This window comes from Hemicordylus capensis, chromosome 1 (assembly GCF_027244095.1).
Source record: "Hemicordylus capensis ecotype Gifberg chromosome 1, rHemCap1.1.pri, whole genome shotgun sequence".
NCBI classification, from domain to species: domain Eukaryota; kingdom Metazoa; phylum Chordata; class Lepidosauria; order Squamata; family Cordylidae; genus Hemicordylus; species Hemicordylus capensis.
This window is the reverse complement of record NC_069657.1, coordinates 453,941,472-453,961,086: the sequence shown is the minus strand read 5'-3', so window position 1 is coordinate 453,961,086 and position 19,615 is coordinate 453,941,472. Positions and strand designations below refer to the sequence as shown.

General features: G+C 44.0%; 1 protein-coding gene across 3 annotated transcripts in view; it reads right to left on the bottom strand.

Annotated features, from left to right (window-relative positions):
• Positions 1-19,615, bottom strand: part of ADCY3 (adenylate cyclase 3) — a 130,968-nt gene that overhangs the window by 43,417 nt on the left and 67,936 nt on the right. For all 3 annotated transcript variants that reach the window (XM_053249274.1, XM_053249264.1, XM_053249282.1), the window contains 4 exons: positions 18,398-18,528; positions 13,097-13,208; positions 8,087-8,214; positions 2,579-2,737 (listed from right to left, as the gene is read on the bottom strand). In XM_053249274.1, the coding sequence (XP_053105249.1) occupies positions 2,579-2,737; positions 8,087-8,214; positions 13,097-13,208; positions 18,398-18,528 (530 nt within the window). The remainder of the gene's footprint in view (positions 1-2,578; positions 2,738-8,086; positions 8,215-13,096; positions 13,209-18,397; positions 18,529-19,615) is intronic.

Here is a 19,615-nt window from a genome sequence, read left to right as displayed (position 1 = left end):
AGGCTTTTCGAAAATAGTTTTCCTGTATTTCTTCAGAAACTGGAGTTGGAGTCACCTTTTCCCAATTCATCTTAAAGTTATTTCAGAGTGATCTTCTAGTTTCAGTAACACAAAAAATAGGCTTTCTTATTGTCCCTTTGATAAAGTTATGAAATGAAATAGAACGACACTGTTGGTGCAGAGGTAGTTACATCAACCAGTGGAATTAGTCAGAAAGGAATGAAATCAAGGGAGAAAGGAGGTATTTCCCTGATCAAGAGTAAACCAAGGATTACTGTATAAATTCTCCTTTGCTTCCTCTGATGTTTGGAAATCTCTCACAACACACCCCTATAGTACATTTTCCCTCACTTCAAGCCTTTCTTCAAAACCCATCTTTCTCTGAAATTTCCCTCTCTTTTATTTCTCTGAAATCTCCCTCTCTTTGCCCCTCCTTCTCTTTTTTTATCTCCCTCATTGGCAAAGTTTAGATTGTAAGTGCTTTGGGGCAAAGACTTCTCTCTGTGTGTGTCTTTCTCTCTCATTTAGGTTACATTTGCTCTCTGAAGTGTTAAATACATTGGCACAACTGGAAGAGGAAGAGGGAAAGGAAGAAGAAGGAAAAAAATCAGAGTGACCCAACCCCACAATATGCTTCATGTTTTTGCTCCCTTCCAGCATGCACTGACACCGACATGGAATTCCCCCCAATCTGGCACTTAAGGAAGTCACAATGGGACAAGACTTATTTTTTTAGGGTTGTGGGGGTAGCATTGTGGCTTCTAAAAAAAGCATAGTAATTGTTATCAAAGCCAAACCCCTTTGCCTCAGACGACACAGACCAAGAGCCAAGTCCTTGACCCACTTAGAAGAATGTAGAATTATGAGCTCCCCCTGCTTTCTGGCTGGCTGCGCTTTGCTCATGGGGCTGATCCTTGCACCAAAGCTATCACTTCCGACAAGACCAGACAAAGTGTGCTCAAATTGGTTTGTATTTCATCAGAGCTGCTGGGAGACAGAGAAAGCCCAGTTGAGAAGATAGTCCCTAGCACCAGAAAAAGGCCCTTCCAAGAAAGGTCTTCCAGCTCAGTTCCTATGTGCCCGCCAGGATACATGGGAAATCCATCCAATCCCTTTTTGAAGCAAACTCCATGTTTACAAGCCCATGTTTTGACTCAAGTAGTCGTAACCCAAGCGGAAAGATCAGAAATGGTCCCCTAAATTAGAGCTATCCAGACATTTCTGAAATGATCCCAAATAAATACCCAAAGAATGGACCCTTGTTCCCCTAGAGCAGGGGTAGGCAGCCTTGGCTCTCCAGCTGTCGCTGAACTACAAGTCACATCATCCCCTGCCACTTTTTTGTGGCAGGGGATGATGGGAGTATTAGTTCAGCAGCAGCTGGAGAGCCAGGGCTGCCTACCCCTGCCCTAGAGCCTGAATGGAGGAACAGACAAAACCTGAAACTATGTTCCGTGCGACGTAAGGACACTGCTCAGAACAGCGGCTGACATGCTCCCTGTCAAAGCGCTTGCTTAATGAGCAAAGCTGCACTAGTGTAAGAAGATCCCACAGGTGGGCTACAAAATGGGGATGTCGGCAGAATTGCGCTCTTGGGCAAAGGTTCCACTTGAAACATGTGGAGGGAGCTATAGTTTGCTCAACGACTGTGCAAGGCTAGTCTGGAATGCAAGCTCCAGACTCAGCGTGTCGAATTTGCACTACAACTACATCCTTCTGCAAGCGATTTGTTGGTCAGGATGTGAGGCACTACCCATGTAGGAACAGCCAGAATCTTTGTAACATGCACATAAAGAGCCAGGTTGGATGATACCTTACCAGGGAGTTATCCACACATGGCTTCATGCTTCGGGGTAAACGTTGAGCGAAGTCACTTTGAAGTACACACTCGACAGAGGGAAGCAGCCCCTCCCCTCTGCTCTCAGGTTTGCTTTTGATGCAAGTTCACGTGTTTTCCTTCTAGCCAATGGTGGGCAGTAGGGAGAGGGAGAGAGTACTCAAGAGCTACATCTGCATTTGTAAAGAGAGTATCCCTCTTATCATGCTAATGATTCTACGTCAGTTCCTCTCCCTATTTATTCTGGTGTTTTCAGAAAACGTAGCTTAAAAACAGGATTTTAAAAACCCAGAAATACCTCGAGATCAGCTAGAATTCGCAAGACAAAGCCCAACTTGTGTGTGGAGTGGGTCCAAGGATCTTGAAGGGACCTCGGAGTAAGTTTAGCTGGTATGTGAACGCACTCACTCTCTCCCAAAGGAGATTTGAGGTAGAAGCCCTGTGTGTAAAGCCTCCAATCGACCCTGTTAGAAAGGGGGTGCAATGAAAGCACAGTCATCGTGATCCCGCCCCCACCAAGGAAGTCCCTTTATCGCGTGGGGAGGGCTGTTCATCTGGATGGCCACAGAGCAACCATTTGGATGAGCAGCCCACCCATATGTGATAAAGAGATATGTGGGGTGGATCCGAATGATCATGCTTCCAATGCATCCCCTTTCTAACAGTGTCGGCTGGTAAGGTATCATCCAAACCAGGCCCAAATGAACTTCAAGACAACCCAGTTCCCAAGGAAGCACTCACCCTGGGATGCCACCTGCTTCCATCTTGTTAGCCACCGTCACATCCGTGGACCACACATCATACTGCCAACGCTTCTGTCCAAGGACTCCGCCCAGAACAGTGCCACTATGTACACCCACACGCATGTCCACGTCTGTTTTGGTCTTCTCTCGCACATAGCTTTGAGGGAAGGGGTCAACAGCAACAAACAGTGATACATCCGCATCCTCAGAGACAATCCACCACACCAGTCCGCAGACAATCAGTTCAGAGTGTATTCAAATTATCAAGAGATGTGGATGCTTCTGCTGATTTGTCTGTGTGATATTAAAAGTCTGAAATGGGTTTTTAATTACCACTGCAGCTAATCGGGAAGGACACACAACCCTTGTGAAAATCACCCCCCTTTTGTGTTTATAAAAGGACTTTTGCTTAAGCAAATGGAATGTATCTATCAGGCATGGGAAAGACCTCGGTCTGAGATTCTGGAGAGGTGGTGCCAGCCAGAGTAAGCCAGCCTGACTCAATGGACCACAGTTCTAGCTGCATATGTTACTGGAGGGGACGTGGTGGTTGCTCCCCTGTAGCTGAATTCAACATTTCTCAGGTAATGTTTGAATAACAAGATCATGTCAGAAGTTCCATTGTCAGTGCTGCTGAGGCCCAGGGTGTTGGTATGGTAGCCTGTGATGTGGTGTACCCAGACCACACAACTCTGGAGAAGCAGCAGCCATACCATTCCAATCATATTTGAATTAATCCTCAATATAACCCAGCTCCTTATGTCTTATCAGTAAACTTATGTTGTATTCTGCAACCACGGATAAGATCCAGAAAATCCCCCCTCTCACAATCCAAGTATGGTTAATGTGAAAAAAGGGATGTCCCAGACACCTGTGACATCTTTAGACTTGTCGTCATACTGCTGCCACTTCAAATTTCCTGTCAAGGCTTGGCAAGGGTCAGGCTCCAGGCCCCAAGACTCAGGGACAGTTCGACAGATTCAAGGATGGATCCAAGGCAGCAATCAGGGAAAGGGACCCAAGGCTTAGGCAGTGTCCACACACTACAAGACACGTTGCTCAGACTGAAGAGTAAGCTCTGAGGCCTGGGCTATATAGGGCTTGGTGGGCAGGGATTGGTCCTTTGGGGGTCAGGTGACAGAATGTTCAGTCAGGCTGGTACTGCAGCCTAGATGGCGCCCTTGAACCACAGAGCTCAGCGCCTGCCAGATGTGCAGTGTGGAAGCTGAGCTCTGGTGGCACAGAAGGGGCTAGAGCCGAAGCCTGAAGACCAAGCGTGGATTAATGCATAGGCAATATCGGCACTTGTCTATGGCGGCAAATTTTCAGAGTGGTGTACAAGTTAAGGGCTTGGGGAGGAATTAAATCTTCCTTCTCTACCTTTTAAAAACCGCCACTGCACATCGGGATGGCGGAAGGATGGTGGTGGCGCAGCAGAGATGGCAGCGAGAGCTCCTCCCACAGGCCCACCTGCCTCCCAAATGACAGCTTGGGCTATTTTCGGCCCATTTCAGGGCTCTCTGCGCATGGGGAAAAGATTTAACTCCTCCCACCCAAGCCCTTTACTTGTAAAAGGGAATTCTTGCTGGATTCCCCTTTACAATCAATCAATTTATTACAGCCATTGGCCATACAGAGAACATACAAAGATTAAAACAAGATTAAAAGCAAAATATGCCAACAGTAATATAATACATAATAATCAGGACAAAACAATAGCTCCTAAGCATTAGATCTTAAACAAGATCTTAGTCTAATAGCGACATGAAAGAATTTCGCCACCACCTTAGTAACCTCATTATCTTGATCCTCAAGACAGAAATTCAAATAAAAGGAGTCAGCTCTTCCTGGGAATTGCTCTAACAGAGGGAATATGAGTTCTTTCCTAGTATCAGAATAAAGGGAGCAATATAACAGCACATGAGAAACTGTTTCAGGGAGGCCTGCACCACAAGGGCTTAGGCCAAAGTCTGGCAATCCCTTATTAAATCTTTTTTCCCAAAGGGCTGAAGGCAGCACATTCATACGGGCCCTAGTGAAAGCTATCCTAAACTTTTAAAAGTGTAGGGAAGCTAAATATTTAGCACCTCTATTCCCCAAAGGGGGCATGATACCAAAAAATAGAGGAGAGCAGGTCCTATTTCCCCTAGAAACAAGATTCTGGTGCTCAATGTCATGAAGGCGTTGTATAAGTATAACCTTCGCCTTCTCATTTCCCATGAGTAAAATTTCAGAAGGAGATAGACCCATTTGCAATTTTTTGTTATTGACATATCACAGCCAAGGGCTAGGAAAGGAGTCTCTCCATAGAAACCAAAAATAGGGGGGCTCCTGAATATCCAAGCAAAGTTTAATCCATCTGGTGAAAGTAAGTTCCCATGCTTAAAAAAAAATAGTAAGGGATCCAGATTCCAAACATAATGCTGAATAAGGTACACATCTGGGTACCCCAAAGATAGCCCTAAGGAATAATGATTGAACCGTTTCCATCTCTGATGTTACTCCCTGAATCCAGAGTGGGACGCCATAAAGTAATTGAGCTACAATCTTTGCTCGAAAAACTTGGAGAGCCATGGGTATATACTAGCCTCCTTTGGAGTAGTAGAATCGCAGAAGAGCGTTGAGAGTTTTACGAGCAATAGAGACAGAATACAGATTCCCCTTTACAAGTACAGCTGTCGAGCCCCTCAAGCCAGGGCTGCCAATGTTTGCTTGTCTAGAGGCAGCAAAAAGCTTAATCCGCCCCTGCTGAAGACCCAGATCAAGACCATCACTGTCACCTCATAGTTCCAGGCTGATTTAAGCATGTGGGAAGGCAAGAGAAGTGCCACGGACCCACATTTTGCCCCAGCTACGCTTTGGCTTGCTTTGTACTGAAGCACTGGTTTCAATTATGAATTATATTTCAAGACTTGAATTTCAACTGACAGATTTCTCTAATACTTAAGAGTGTCTTGGATTACATGGATATTACATGTCAACATTCTGTCTGTTATAGATAGTAGTTTGTCTAACCCCTGCTAACTGGGCAAAGAGGCACCTTTTAACGTGGTGATTCTCTTTATTTAGCAGGGGGAGAGTAACTGGCCCTATCCACCCCCAGCACAGTACCTCCAGTGGCTGTTGCTGGTGTCTGTGTTATGTTTCTTTTAGATTGTGAGCCCTTTGGGGGCAGGGAGCCATCTGATTTATTTATTATTTCTCTGTGTAAACCGCCCTGAGTCATTTTTGGAAGGGCGGTATAGAAATCAAAACAAATCAATCAGTCAATCTATTTATTTATGGGGGGAGGGGTTCACATCACGTCCTCTGTTTTGATGGAAAGATAAACCTTGCAGTTGCAGACTTATACAGCAATCGGGGCGACTTAGGCTATAGACATGTCAACTTTACATCTTGCATGGCAATACTTCAGCCATTTTGGAGGATGACGCCATGAAGCCACCTTCTACCAAGGCAGGGGCGTAACTACCATTAGGCAAGGGGAGGCAGTCGTCTTGGGGCCCCACTGCCTCGAGGGGCCCACCAGAGGCACATCACCTGACTCCCCACCCGCCCATGTTGCACCCCCTATGAATTCTGTTGAGTCTCTTGGAGCAGGAGCAGAGAGTAAAAAAACTAGATTCAATGTGAACTAGATATTCTCCATATTCATAATGGGGATGTGAGTGTGAGTGCACTATATATTGTGAAGTGTGTTTGTGTGTGTATATCAGCGAGGGGCCCATTTTAAAATCTTGTCTCTGGGCCCCCTCCAACCTTGCTACGCCCCTGTACCAAGTCAGACCCTTGGTCCATCTAACTCCGTAGTAGCTGACAGCAGTTCACCAGGGTTTTCAGCCAGGGCTCTTTCCTAGCCCCACCTGGTGATCCCAAGGATGGAACCTGCGTGCAAAGCATGCGCTTTACCACTGAATTATAGCCCTTCCACTTCATGCTCCACCCGTTTAAGGGGAGAGCCATTTTCAGACTTTTGGACAACAGACCATTTTCACTTGCTATGTATTTTGGAAGTCACAATTCTGATACTTCTGCCCATCAAAGAAAAAATGGGGCCTAGCATCTTTTTTCTAATATGTGTATATATGGATACCACACAGCAAACAGAGCACCATGGAGTAGCTTTCATGTAGAACTTGCCAGACTCTCTGTTCTCTTTTCTGTACACCTCTTTCGTTTGGTTTGTTGCACTGTGTTTACTTAAGAAGCTGCCTTATCCCAAGTCAGACCATTGGTCCATCTAGTTCATACTGTCTATACACCAGAGCTGCTCAAGTTTGGCCCTCCTGCAGATGTTGGCCTACAGTTCTCATAATCCCTAACTATTAGCCACTGTGGTTGGGGATTATGGGAGTTGTAGTACAAGGCTTCAGGCAGGAATCTTTCCCAGCCCTACCTGGAAATGCTGCCAGGGATTCAATGTGGGACCTTCTATATGCAAAACAAATGCTCTTTCCCTGAGGTACAGTCCTTCCCCCAAAATGGCTGAGGTATGGCCACATCAAGTTAGGGCCAGGAGCACCACTTCTGACCTCCGCTCTGAATACCCTTTTAGCTGCTAGGAACAGCAGAAGGACAAGATTAAGCTGCTAAAACGTTTATGCAGATCTGGCTGACTGGCAAAGCTTATTCCGAATGCAGAAACCTGACTTTATGGCTCAGGTTTCAAAACCGAGCTGGGGAAACTAGGTTCCAGCCCTCCTCTCTCCCCTAGAATATGAACTATAGCTCCTTGTTCCTGTAACTGAGCAAACATGTCAGCTTTCATTTTCAGTAATTTTCCATAAACATCCTCTCTAAGGACCAGATTTTTCCATCCCTGAGACCTCAGCTCAGTATTAATTTTTATTTTAGAAAACTGAAGAAATAATTAGCTGGAGAGTTATTATAATTTGGGCATAATGCTATGCATGAAAAGAAAACTGGGATAGATTTTGTTTTCTTCATTTGAAAAAGGTCACTAGCCACCAATATCTGAAATTCAAGATTAGCCATTATTTAAGGCAGGGGTTCACCTTCAGCCATTCTGTCTGGGAATGATGGAAGTTGTAGTCCAACAGCATCTGGAGACCCAAGGTTGGGAACCCCAGATTTAATGGGAAATGTTCAAACCTTTTTAAATTATGTATTTGCAGATTTATATACTGCTGGTTACTAGTGACTTGAAGCAATACACAACCTCAGAAGAACTATTATATACCGGTAAAAGCATTTGTTCTTGCTCAGAACACTTGCTCAGATCAGGGGACTGTAGAAAGGGACAGAGTAATAACTCTACCAAACAGAGTGCTCCTTTGGAGGAGGTTTCTACCTGTGCGAGATCCATAAACAGCGAATTTAACCAGCCAGATCACAGGATCCAATATATTTCACAAAAGAGCACCCACCCCAAGAAACAAGCCTGGGAGCTCCATGAAAACAATGGTTCTCTGTGGAAAGGTCACAGACATAACCACCAAAAAAGGGCCTCAGGCTCAATGCAAATAAGGATGGAAGAAATGCTTACGAGATTGCCTCCACCATGGCAAGACCCATCATGATGGAGCAAACAGCATGGTCATCGCGATAGTCTGGCAGTCCACAGATGCAGTAGTAACAGTCTCCCAGGATCTTGATACGCAGTTGGTGGTATTTCTGGAAGGAGCAGAATAAAAAAATGTAATGCTGGCATTTTAGAGTTCCCAGGTCATAACTCGGGCATTTGAATTGTAGCTTTGAAATCCACTGTCCAGGCAGAGAGAAGGAGGCCGTGCATCCTCCCACCCATTTTAATGCTGCTCCTTTCACCCATACCCCTCTCCCTGCAGGAAAAGAGGGAGGGGGAGGAGACGTCATCTCCAATTGAAGAGTAAATTGAAAGATGCAAGGCAGACCTCTTGAATGTCACCTGGCAATTCAACAACGTTTCAGGTGGCACCATTGCTCTCTCCTCTCACACACCCATTCCAACAGTAATCCCTGTTAACTTGGCAAAGAGGCACCTTTTAATGTGGTGATTCTCTTTTATTTAGAAGGGGGAGAGTAACTGGCCCTGTCCACCCCCAGCACAGGACCTCCAGTGACTGTTGCTGGTGTTTATCTTATGTTTCTTTTTAGATTGTGAGCCTTTTGGGGACAGGGATCCATCTTATTTATTTATTATTTCTCTGTGTAAACCGTCCTGAGCCATTTTTGGAAGGGCGGTATAGAAATCGAATGAATGAATGAACGAACGAATGAATCAGTGCAGTCTTTTTTTTCCTGTTAAATTTTATACTTTATAGTTATTTACACAGTTGCCACAATAAATATTTCTACATATGAGGAACATACCTACATGTACATTGAAAGTCATGTAACATAAATACAAAACACACACTTAATTAGAAGGGGGAAAGGGTCTAAAACATCAAGATGTTGCAGAACTCCTACACTTGTTTAAACTGAAACTATTTACCAAAAATTAATAGATGCAAACAAGGCAAAACTTTGTGTTTTCTTTCTTCCTCCCCTTACTTGTGCTCATTTAATATTAACAATTCAACCATTTTCCAAATATTGTGCAACCATTTCTTGGATAAGGGGAGTATTAAAGAAGACTTTTCATAAGCTCTAATCATTTTAACCACAGTTTTAAAATTCCATATGATGTTTCAATAATATTGCTTATATAGAGCTATTCATAAAACAGATTATATTTATTGAGTTTAAGAGAATGTCATAACTGATCATCCACTGAATAGCACAGACTACTTTCCCTAAAAAATCTTTTATTTCAGGGCAAACAGTGGGGTTTTTTTTTGGGGGGGGGCTATTTTTGCTTTGTAGTTTGTATTACCTTACATATTTTCATACCAGCAATACAGTTTTTTAAAAGATTTTTTTTTCTGATTAGCAATGGTGGATGTTGCTGAGTCCTTGGTGAAAATGCATTTCCAAATGTCTTCTGGAATATCTATATTAGTCATTATTTCCTCATTTACGCTAATTTAAATCTTATTAAGTCTTCTAATTCTAGTAAACAGGAATATAATTTTGACAAGGGCCCCTTTGTTGATCAAAGTGGTTTCTAGGTTTCCATTTCTTCTACTGCTTTTAATTGGAAAAACTGAAAGCATAAAATATCCTTATTATTCACTTGGTGTCTTCGTTTATTTCAAGAAAAGCTGCTTCCATTCTGAATTATACCCATGAATCTTACAAACCCACATGTAATTCAACTGTCTTTATTTCCCAACAGAACAAAGCTTTAATTAAATACAAAGGAAAGTAACAATGACATTTTGCAGCTCAGTAATTTTTAAAAAATTTATTCCAAGCAAATCATGCTGCTAGCATAACAGCATTATCTCATGAGTTCAAGCAGGATTAAAAAATGCTCTTTAGAACCAAGGCAAGTATTCAAGCGGTACTGGGAGAAGTTCTTACCCCAGTGTTCACCATGGCTTATTCTTATCTGTCATGACATACACAAATATGGATTTCAAACAGTTGGCATAATAATATATCACTACACAAGGAGCAGCAGGGGCAGGAGGCCTAAAGAGCCATCGCTTTCCTGCGCCCAGGTCTCTTTGTCTTCTGACCACAACAGCAGCAGTGACGGATACTTTCCCTCTTCCTTGCAGGCCAGGCTATCCGAGCAGTGGTGGGACCACTGTGCTGCCGCTGCCACTGCCACTGCCACTGCCACTGCCACACCCAGCCGTCCACCTGCCGGAGAGTAGCTGGCAGGCCGGGCCTCTAGGAGAGCGAGAGGCAGCTGGCTTCCAGACTGGGAAAGGTGTTGCCCTCCCATTACACTCCCACTGCTGCTCCCTAACTTGGCTCCTGGTTTGTTGCTGGGGTGATGGAGCCTTAGAGTCCCCCGTCTCTGCGATTTTCTCTTATACACTTACACACACACACACACACACATACACACACACACAGAGCGCCAAAAATGGCGGTACTCTGTCATGTTGGCCTTTGCTGATCCATAGACTAGAGTAATTGCCCCGCTTTGCCAACCCTTGCCAACCTCTGGTGCTGGCCCTATTTTATTTGCAAGTGGTATATAACTGCAATTAGGTAAGTAGGTAGGTAGACAATGTAGGGAAAGAGAGAGAGAGAGTAGGTCAGATGGTCGGTCGGTCGAGCAGGTAGATAGTGTAGATAGATAGATAGATAGATAGATAGATAGATAGATAGATAGATAATAAAAGTAAGCAATTAGAAACAGAAGGTACAATAGAATTTAATAACTGAACCAATCACTTAAAACCAACCAACCACTTAACACCAACAAAACATAACCAACCACATACAAAAAGAGCACACGAACACCAGAAATATGTCAAGTTAAAAACTGAACAGAACAGTAGAGACATAACTTGTTTGTGAAAGAACCACAGAGTTGGGGCTTGGCAAACCTCAAGGGGCAGGGAATTCTTAAGTATAGGAGCCTCCACTGAGAAGTCCCTGTCACGGGTCACACCGAGTCGTATCTTAGAGAGGAGCGAGACCCAGAGCAAGGACCCTCCAGAAGGTATAAATGATCAGTAAGGCACCTGTGGGAGGAGGTGCTCCCTGAGGTACCCTGCCATTTATTCTACCAAAGACACATGATGTGCCGTCAAGTAAGGATGTGCACAGAACTGGCGATTCCACTGGTTCGACAGTGGGGTGTGTCTAGCTTTAAGAGTGGGAGAGGGTGCACTTACCCCTCCCGCCATTCCCCACCCCCCACCACTGGCGTCCATTTTTGTAAAAAGCTCATCAGGGCAGCAGCATACCTCCCTGCCACCCTGTTGCTCCGGTTTTCCGGATACGACCAGAAGTCCCCGACGCACCTGCTCAGGGAGGTACGCTGCCGCCCCTATGAGCTTTTACAAAAATGGACGCCAGTGGAGGGAAAGCGGCGAGAGGGGTAGGTATACCCTCCCCCACTCTTAAAGCTAGACACCCCCCGCTGCGGTTCCGTGCACATCCCTACCTGACGGCACACTTTACCTTAACTTTTCATCCAGATCAGATGTTGTTATTATATAACCGTTGGCTTCAACAAGGAAATGAAAAGCACTATGAAATCTATACTGAACAATTCATCCCGACTAATTCAAAATACAGTTTCTACCATCAAGCTCCATTTCTCCTAGGCACACTGCGGAGAGCAGGGCAGAAAGGAGAATTGAGCAAGGTATACAATCTCCTGAATGCATCTATTAGTATTTGCATTCCTCTGAAATTTTGCTCCAGTTTTCCTAACAGGATCTTTATAAGCAGGAAAATAAAGGGCGTACAAAACAATATCTTCTGTTTTTCTTGAGCCACAAAAACAGACACTGATCTACAGGAATCTATATAGTTAATTCTCCTGGGTGCGCCTTGGAATGTGCGTCCCGGTGCCCAGCTGATTGGCTGGGCAGTGGAGGCACCTGATTGGCTGACACACATCCAGGAGGATTGGTCACCGTGGCGGCGGCAGCCTGGCCGCAGAGGAAAGGCCCGGGGGGGGGGGATAAGGGGGGGCAGAAGTGGCGGTGGGGAGTAGAGGAGGCTGGGCCCGGCACCGGCCGGCCATGGTCAGGAAGTGGAGACTGGGGCAGAAGGTGGGCAGGGGGAAGAGGAAACCGCCAGCCCCAAGGCACAGATGCTCTGCGCGGGGTCTGCTAGTTCATTGATATTTGCTCTCCAACCAGGCAGAGGCTGATCCTCAATTCTGTAAATGCTGTCAAAGGGGACATAAGTCAGATTCAAAGTATAAAGTATCATACTTAAATAGATTGATAAACCAAAGAGAATGGTCAACTTGTCTGAATTTATGACTGTTTAAATCATAATAATCTTATCTTATTTTCAGGCCTTTTAATGTAAAACTCTTGGATCTGTTTTATGCTGAAGTTTTATTGAGATTCTGCTAATGCTGTCGTATTTAAATTACTAATGATGTTATTTATGTTTTTAAACAGCAAGACACTGGAAAAGTCTTTGAACTGAAGAGCAGATTATTATTGTAATAAATAAAATAAAGGAGTACATTGAAACAGCTTCTCTGAAAAACCTAATCCACGGCTTCTTAAACCATCAGATTTTGTTGTTTCAGTTAGATTAATATCCAGCAATTAATGCATCCTGCTTTCTAATGTGAGTATTAATAAATGTGTCCAAAAAACAATATGAGAATCAACCCTAAAGATGTAACTGCAACGTACACCTCAGCCACATACAGCCTTTGGATATCTGTGGGAGAAGTACTTTAAAGCAAAGAAGAAGCAGATGTGCTTATTTCTTCCCCACCAGCTATTTCCCCCTGAAACGACCCACAACCACTGCTTTTACCCCAGCTGGTGTTCCAGATCCATATTTACCCCTTCCCCTCCCTTTCTTACCTGCTTCAATTTGTGCCCCACAGACATTTTGCAAAAGAGACAGGTCTACCAGTGTGTATTTAAGTTGCTTGTCCCAAAGATACTCGGGCTCTCCAGAATAATGGTGGAAGAGACATACAAGAGATAATCAAGGAACATCAAGGCAACAGGTTAAGCAACCAACTTACTGCTGCTAGTTTATCGAAGCGAGCAAAGAGCTCATTCAGAAGCTTCACCAGTTCCTGGGCACTGCAATATGATGATAGCTGAGTGAAACCTACGATGTCAGCAAAGAGGATACTGGGGAAAGAAAGCCACAAGAACCAGTTAAGATGGTAGACTCAAGACTATGGTCAACTAGTATGGTCAACAGCAAAGAAACTACTATACCCGTCTGGGGACAAATCAACTCCCCACCATCAGTGTTCATGTAAAACCGTCACATAATATCACCTGCTACAGAATTCATCATTCTTAGAATCTCAGATCTCATTCTTTTTCAAAATGGGTTCTGAGCATGAGCTTGAACAAGGTGCTTCTACTCTAAAATGTGATGATTCCTAAGTTTCTACCTCTTAGGAATTCAGAAATGAAGTTGAAGGCGTGTGGGCAGGCCCCAAGCCAGAGAAAGGGAGTCATGGTTCAGCCCCACTGAAACCAATGAGGACGGTTAGATGCAATTATTTTCAGTAATGTCAATGAAACTTAAAGTGTGGCTCACTTTATCTGGATTGGAGACCCAGGACTCAAGGTAATGGAACTTCAGTGTTCTGCAACACCCCGCCCCCCTGCTATGCAGAAGGAGAACAAAGTAATCAAAATATGCAAACTGGTTCAATTTGCAAAATCCACCAGCAACTAGTCAGCAGAAGAAAGACAATAAGGACCAATGGCTTGGCTTACTTATTATTTTTTCTGTTCTTATTCTCCTTGATCTTTCATCCGTTGTGACACAGTTGGTCACTCTGCTTCTTGGTCCTCTTCATTATTTGGGTTTGTTTTCTCTTGATTTTGCCACTATCTTCTGAATCATTCTCGTCTCTGTCTTTACAGCTCTTTTTCCTCCGTTTCCTCTTTCAGCTTGGGGTCTCTTAGGGCTCAATCCCTGTCTCTTCATTATTATATGCTTATATGCTTCCACTTGGCCATTCCAGTTTGGAGATGGAGCTGCAGCTCAGTGGCAAAGCATCTGCTTGGCATGCAGAAGGTCCTATCTTCACTCCCTGGCAGCATCTTCAAGCAGGGCTGGGAGAGACTCCTGCCTAAAACCTTGGAGAAGCCACTAGCCAGTCTATGTAGACAATACTGAGCTGGATGGGCCAATGGTCTGACTCAGTCTGTGGCAGCTTCCTATCGTCTTTTGACTTGCAATATAACTCACACTGATGACATCCAGCCTGCTTTTCTCCTTCTGTCCTTTCTGATGTTTCCAGTTGTCTGCCTGGATGTCAGATTCTCTCAACTCAATATGCAGGAGTCAGAACGTATGCCATTTGTGCCTAAATTTTCACGGTCACTTTTTCATTCATTCAATCAGCAACATTCACTCCTTTCACCAAGTTAAGAAGCTTTAGTCCCTCTTTCTCCCTCTGCTCACATGACTGCTCTAGCTGGGGTTTATTGGTTCTTGTTGTTGTTTTTGTTGTTGTTAATTTGATTTCTATACCACCCTTCCAAAAATGGCTCAGGGCGGTTTACACAGAGAAATAATAAATAAATAAGATGGATTCCTATCCCCAAAGGGCTCACAATCTAAAAGTGAATAAATAAAGCCATTAAATGTGAAATATGCTATGTGATAAAAAACCTCTGTATCTTACAATGCAGGGTTAACAGCTATCCCAGAATGAGAAAGACCTACTATATGGTAATGTCATGGCTCAGACTTCTGACTCAGAAGAGTCAGAAGAGGAAGGGGAGGATTCACCTGGTAGTGAGGGCTCAGAGGCACAGCAACAGGATTTGGCAGGGAGACCAGACTCTGGAGCTAAGGAATCGGAACAGCTGCCAGACATGGAGGCTGATCAGGAGGAGGCTGGGATTTCACCTGTCTTGAGAAGACATCTCAAGAGGAAAGCTCAGTGGGAGACATGCAGGCGCAGGAGATCACAAGAGAGGAAGCAGAAGTGCTGACTCAGGGAAGCCGGATTGACTGCTGGTTCTCTTGAGCTATATATTAAGCAGTCTGTGACTTGCACAGATGCTGTTAGCAACTATCGCTGACCACGGACCATGTTTCTGTGTTGAATTCCTCAACTTTTTTGAGTTCCAGTTTGCCCTTGTTCTGTTCCTTCCTGCTCTGTGTTCTTGTTCTGTTAATTCCTTGCTCTGGTATCCTTTGTTCTATTTCATTCCTTGCTCTGTTGTTTTCTTTTCAGTTATTACTCAGTTATGTTAGAGTAGGGTACCTAGTTCAGTTCAGGGGACTTGATTCGTTTACTACTATTTTCTTTGTGAGCCTTTCGTTTTCTTTTGTGCAGCTTCGCTGCTACTTTCTGTTTAACTCATGGGGGAGAGCTGAAGGGTTGTAAATCCTGTTGGGTTAGCCAAGCTAACAGATTTACGATAGGTAACTAAGTCACAGAGGGAAGAGGAAAGCAAGAGCATGACACAGTGGGTCACCAAGACAGCTCAACCAGCAATCAAAAGAAATACCAGGTGCTCTTCAGGTTCTCACTCTGAAGGGTTTATTTTCAGATCTCAGTAGGATACAAGGTCAGCCCTTCTATGGTAAATGAAAAAGGCACAGCCCATTTTACAGACATGTACGTAACAGAACACACCAACTCCCTTATCGCAGAAGAATCATATTGTTGGATGGACTCTCTGGATTATCGTAAGAAAGGTCATAGGAAGTAGCCACCACTGGTCCATCTAGCTCACTAATATCTACTCTGACTGGCAGCAGAACTTCAGACAGGAATTTTTCTCAGCCCAACCTGGAGATGTTGCCAGGGACTGAAGCTAGGATGTTCTGCATGCCAAGCTGATGCTCCACCACTGGGCCATTGCCCTGTCTAGCCTAGCACCCTGTTTCCCTCAGTGACGAATATGATGTCTTTCCTCCAATCCAAGAACTCCTGAAGCCTTTCTTACCTGGCTGCTGCAAAGGGAGAGACAAGACATATATTGGCCTGGCAAGGACCAGTGCAATACTGTAACTTTTAATATGTGTGCATATTAAAAGCACACATCCTTTGTGTGCTTTTCCACACCTTTTCCCCTGGTAGCCTCTTTTGTGTGGAATTCTCTCCAGATATTTGGCTGATCTCTTCCCTACCTCGCTTTGATTGAAAGCTCATCTCTTTGGTATTGTTTTTCCTTCTTTATGCTCTTTGATTCTTCTCCTACGTAATTATTGTATAGAATTTATAATACTACTTCTATGCTCACTCACTGTGTGCAAAAATTTTCCCTTTTCCCTCTACTTTTTCTTTCCACGCCTCTTATATTTCCTAACTTATACAGTCACTGGTAAAAACCTGTTCATACTAGTTTTCCACAGCACTTAACATATTTTAGATCCCTTGATAAATAACAAATGATAATTTCAGAAACATTTATTTAAGACCCATCTCTATTTGTTAATGCACTTAGGGTCAAGAATGTTTCTTCAAATGTGTCAGTTGGCCCTGCAGATTTCCTTCTTGTTTTCTAAATAGTATGCGTGAGGTACTATATCAGCATAGTATATCACACATAGTATGTGTGAGGATACAATGAATGCACCATTGAGAGACCTTAAAGAAAAAGTTGAAAACAGATCATCCTGGGCGCTTGCCAGATTAGACCTTGCAACGGGGTCACGTCGTATCTCGGAATTGTGCTTCCACATTCCTGCGTTGTGACACCGCAGTCTCTATGTGGACAGCAGGGTGCCATTCACATTTCCAATGCCTTGTTTCAAATTTAATCGCTGAGATATAGAGCAAGGATGTTGTATATCCGGCGTAAGGAAGTTGCTGTTTTTTCGGGTTGTTAGTTTCTGCGAGACTGCTCTCCCTGCTGTTTACGTTTTGAATGTGACTTGCCTGAACAAAGGCATTTTGCTGCTGTTGAGCAGCTAGTCTGGAAAGTGCCCTGGAGAGAATCTATCTATGTGGTCACTAAGAGTGGACACTTGACGGCACTTAATCAATCAATCTGTCAAATCAACATGTGAGGACTTGCAAACCAGACTGGAACCACAGTGGGAGAGAGGGGGCTTTAATACTTAAACCTTGCTGCAGCCCTGATCCGAATCACATACTCCCACATATGCTATTTCCCTCGGGGTGGAAAGCTTCCAAGCTGATGGAAGGTTTTTTCCTAAGGCAAATGACTGTTTCTTGAGACAATAACTCTCAGTCCCAGATCCTCATCCGGAAACTTGTGAAACTTGGGTCCTTTCCTGGGTTTGCTGAGATTGTTTGTTTGTTTGTTTGTTTGTTTGTTTGTTTGTTTGACGACCCATGGTCAGCTTACAAATCAATTACAGATAATAAAATACAGAAAATCCTGCAAAAGGTTAACAATTGCTAGAAAGTAATAAAACATCAATCACATACAGTACCAATCAGAAACTTAACTAGCAATTGCTAACAATAAAAGTATGAATATAAGACTAAAAGTTCAGGGAGAACATACACATAAAATAAAATGCTGATGTAACCACATAACATTAGAGCAAAACTTCACCACCGTATATGTAACAGGTGGAAATTGATCTGCCAGAAGATAAGAAACACAAAATTCTTCTGAGTGTCCTAGAAAAGGTGCCAGACAGGGAGATATCAGGGAGCATCTTAGCTCTCTGTAAAACGGGCAGTGGAGCAATCCATGTTGGATGGATTCAATCTCCACATAGCCACAAGGGCAGATCCTATCTTCCCTAGGTATTCTCTTTATTCTCCCCGCAAGCACAGCCAAAAGGAGCATATCATACCTTGCTCTAAAAAAAGCCCTCAGTGCGGGTTCTCTAAGGTATACAAATAAGTAGTGGGACCCCTAACAGTAATACATAAACCCAACCTCCGTCTTAAGCATTCAGGGATCATAGAGAGCTCGTGTTGATTTTCAATATCCAGGATTCTCTGCTTCAAGGCCAGTAGAGCTTGATTATGGCTCAGCAAAAATCGATGGAAAACCCATGGAAAATCCCAGTGCAAGAATTTTAGCATGAATTGCCTGGGCCCATGAGGACTGAAAACCATCAGCCAAAATCCCCGAGATCCATCCTTGAGGAAAGAAGTTTATCCTATAAATAACTCTCAGTCCCAGATCCTCATCCGGAAACTTGTGAAACTTGGGTCCTTTCCTGGGTTTGCTGAGCATGAGGTGGAAGGTTCATAAGAATATCTTCTGATGAAGTACAATCCAGCAAGGCAAAGAGCAGGAAGGGACACCTTGATGGAGTGTGCTTCATAATCCTGATGGAGTGTGCCTTTAGTATAGTGTAGATCACATGTGGAACTCCCCCCACCACCCACAAAAGACACCATGCTCATTACCTGACATTTTCATGGCGGTACATGTACATGGTATTAAACTGCTGCATTTCTTTCTGGCTTGCGTCCTTCGTCATATCCTTCAGCATCTCATCAGCCACATGCTTGGGCAAAATTGAAAGCATCAGCCCTTCCTGATGGGAGTGGGGGAGAGGAGGGGAGAAAAAAGAGAAAAGCAATGTTAAGAGGATGTGAAAGAGTTACCAGCAGGGCCGTGGGCATAGGAAGTTGCCTTATATACTGAGTCAGGCCACTGGTCCATCTAGCTCAGTACTGTCTACATAATAGGAAGTGGCTCTCCAGGGTTTCAGAGAGTGATCTCTCCCACCCCTACCTGGAGATGCTGTCAGGGATTGAACTTGGGACCTTCTGCATGCAAAGCAGATGCTCTGCCACTGAACTATGGCCCACATCTGGGACATGGGCCAGACAACCTCTGCTTTAAATACTGGTGAGCCACTGCCAGTTGGAAGAGCAAACACTGGGCTATATGGAGGATAGATAGGATATACTTTATTGAACATCTTTGTATGTTCATATTAAAAACAATAACTGCATTTTTAGAAACCCTAAAACGGATAGGCAACCTTGGCTCTCCAGGTGCTGTTGAACTACAACTCCCATAATTCCCAACCACATTATAGTTGGAGATGATAGGAGTTGTAGTTCAACAACACCTGGAGAGCCGGGGTTGCCTACCCCTGCCCTAAAATACACCAAGAACTAAAGTATTCTGGAATGGATTCTGGCTCCCCGCTCTGTCCCCTTTCCTGCTACACTGACCCAGATGTACGGTACTGTTTACAGTGAATCACCCATCACCCTTGTTCAAGTGGCTAACCAGGGCTTCCTGTCATAGGTACATCATATACTCCAGCTGTTCCTATTTTCTGGTCCATATGCCTGGGAAATCACTGCCTCTCCCTTAGTCCTATTTTTGCCTTTTGCAGACACCTTGTTAACATTTTGTTAGTGTGAGTTGCTGGAGTTGTCATTCTTTACAATCTAGCTTGTTGTTCCCTGAGGCCTCTAGAAGATAAATCTCAGAGAGAGGAGCAGATGCATCATCTTTAGTGACAATGCATGCAAATGAACAGTAACACACCATATAGTGTGAAGTTCTCCAGTTGCAAAGGAAACGGTTTTAGACCAAGTCAGATCAATTAGCTTGGTATTATTAGCTTAACTAACAGTTAGCTTAACGGCTTAGGTCCAGGGTTC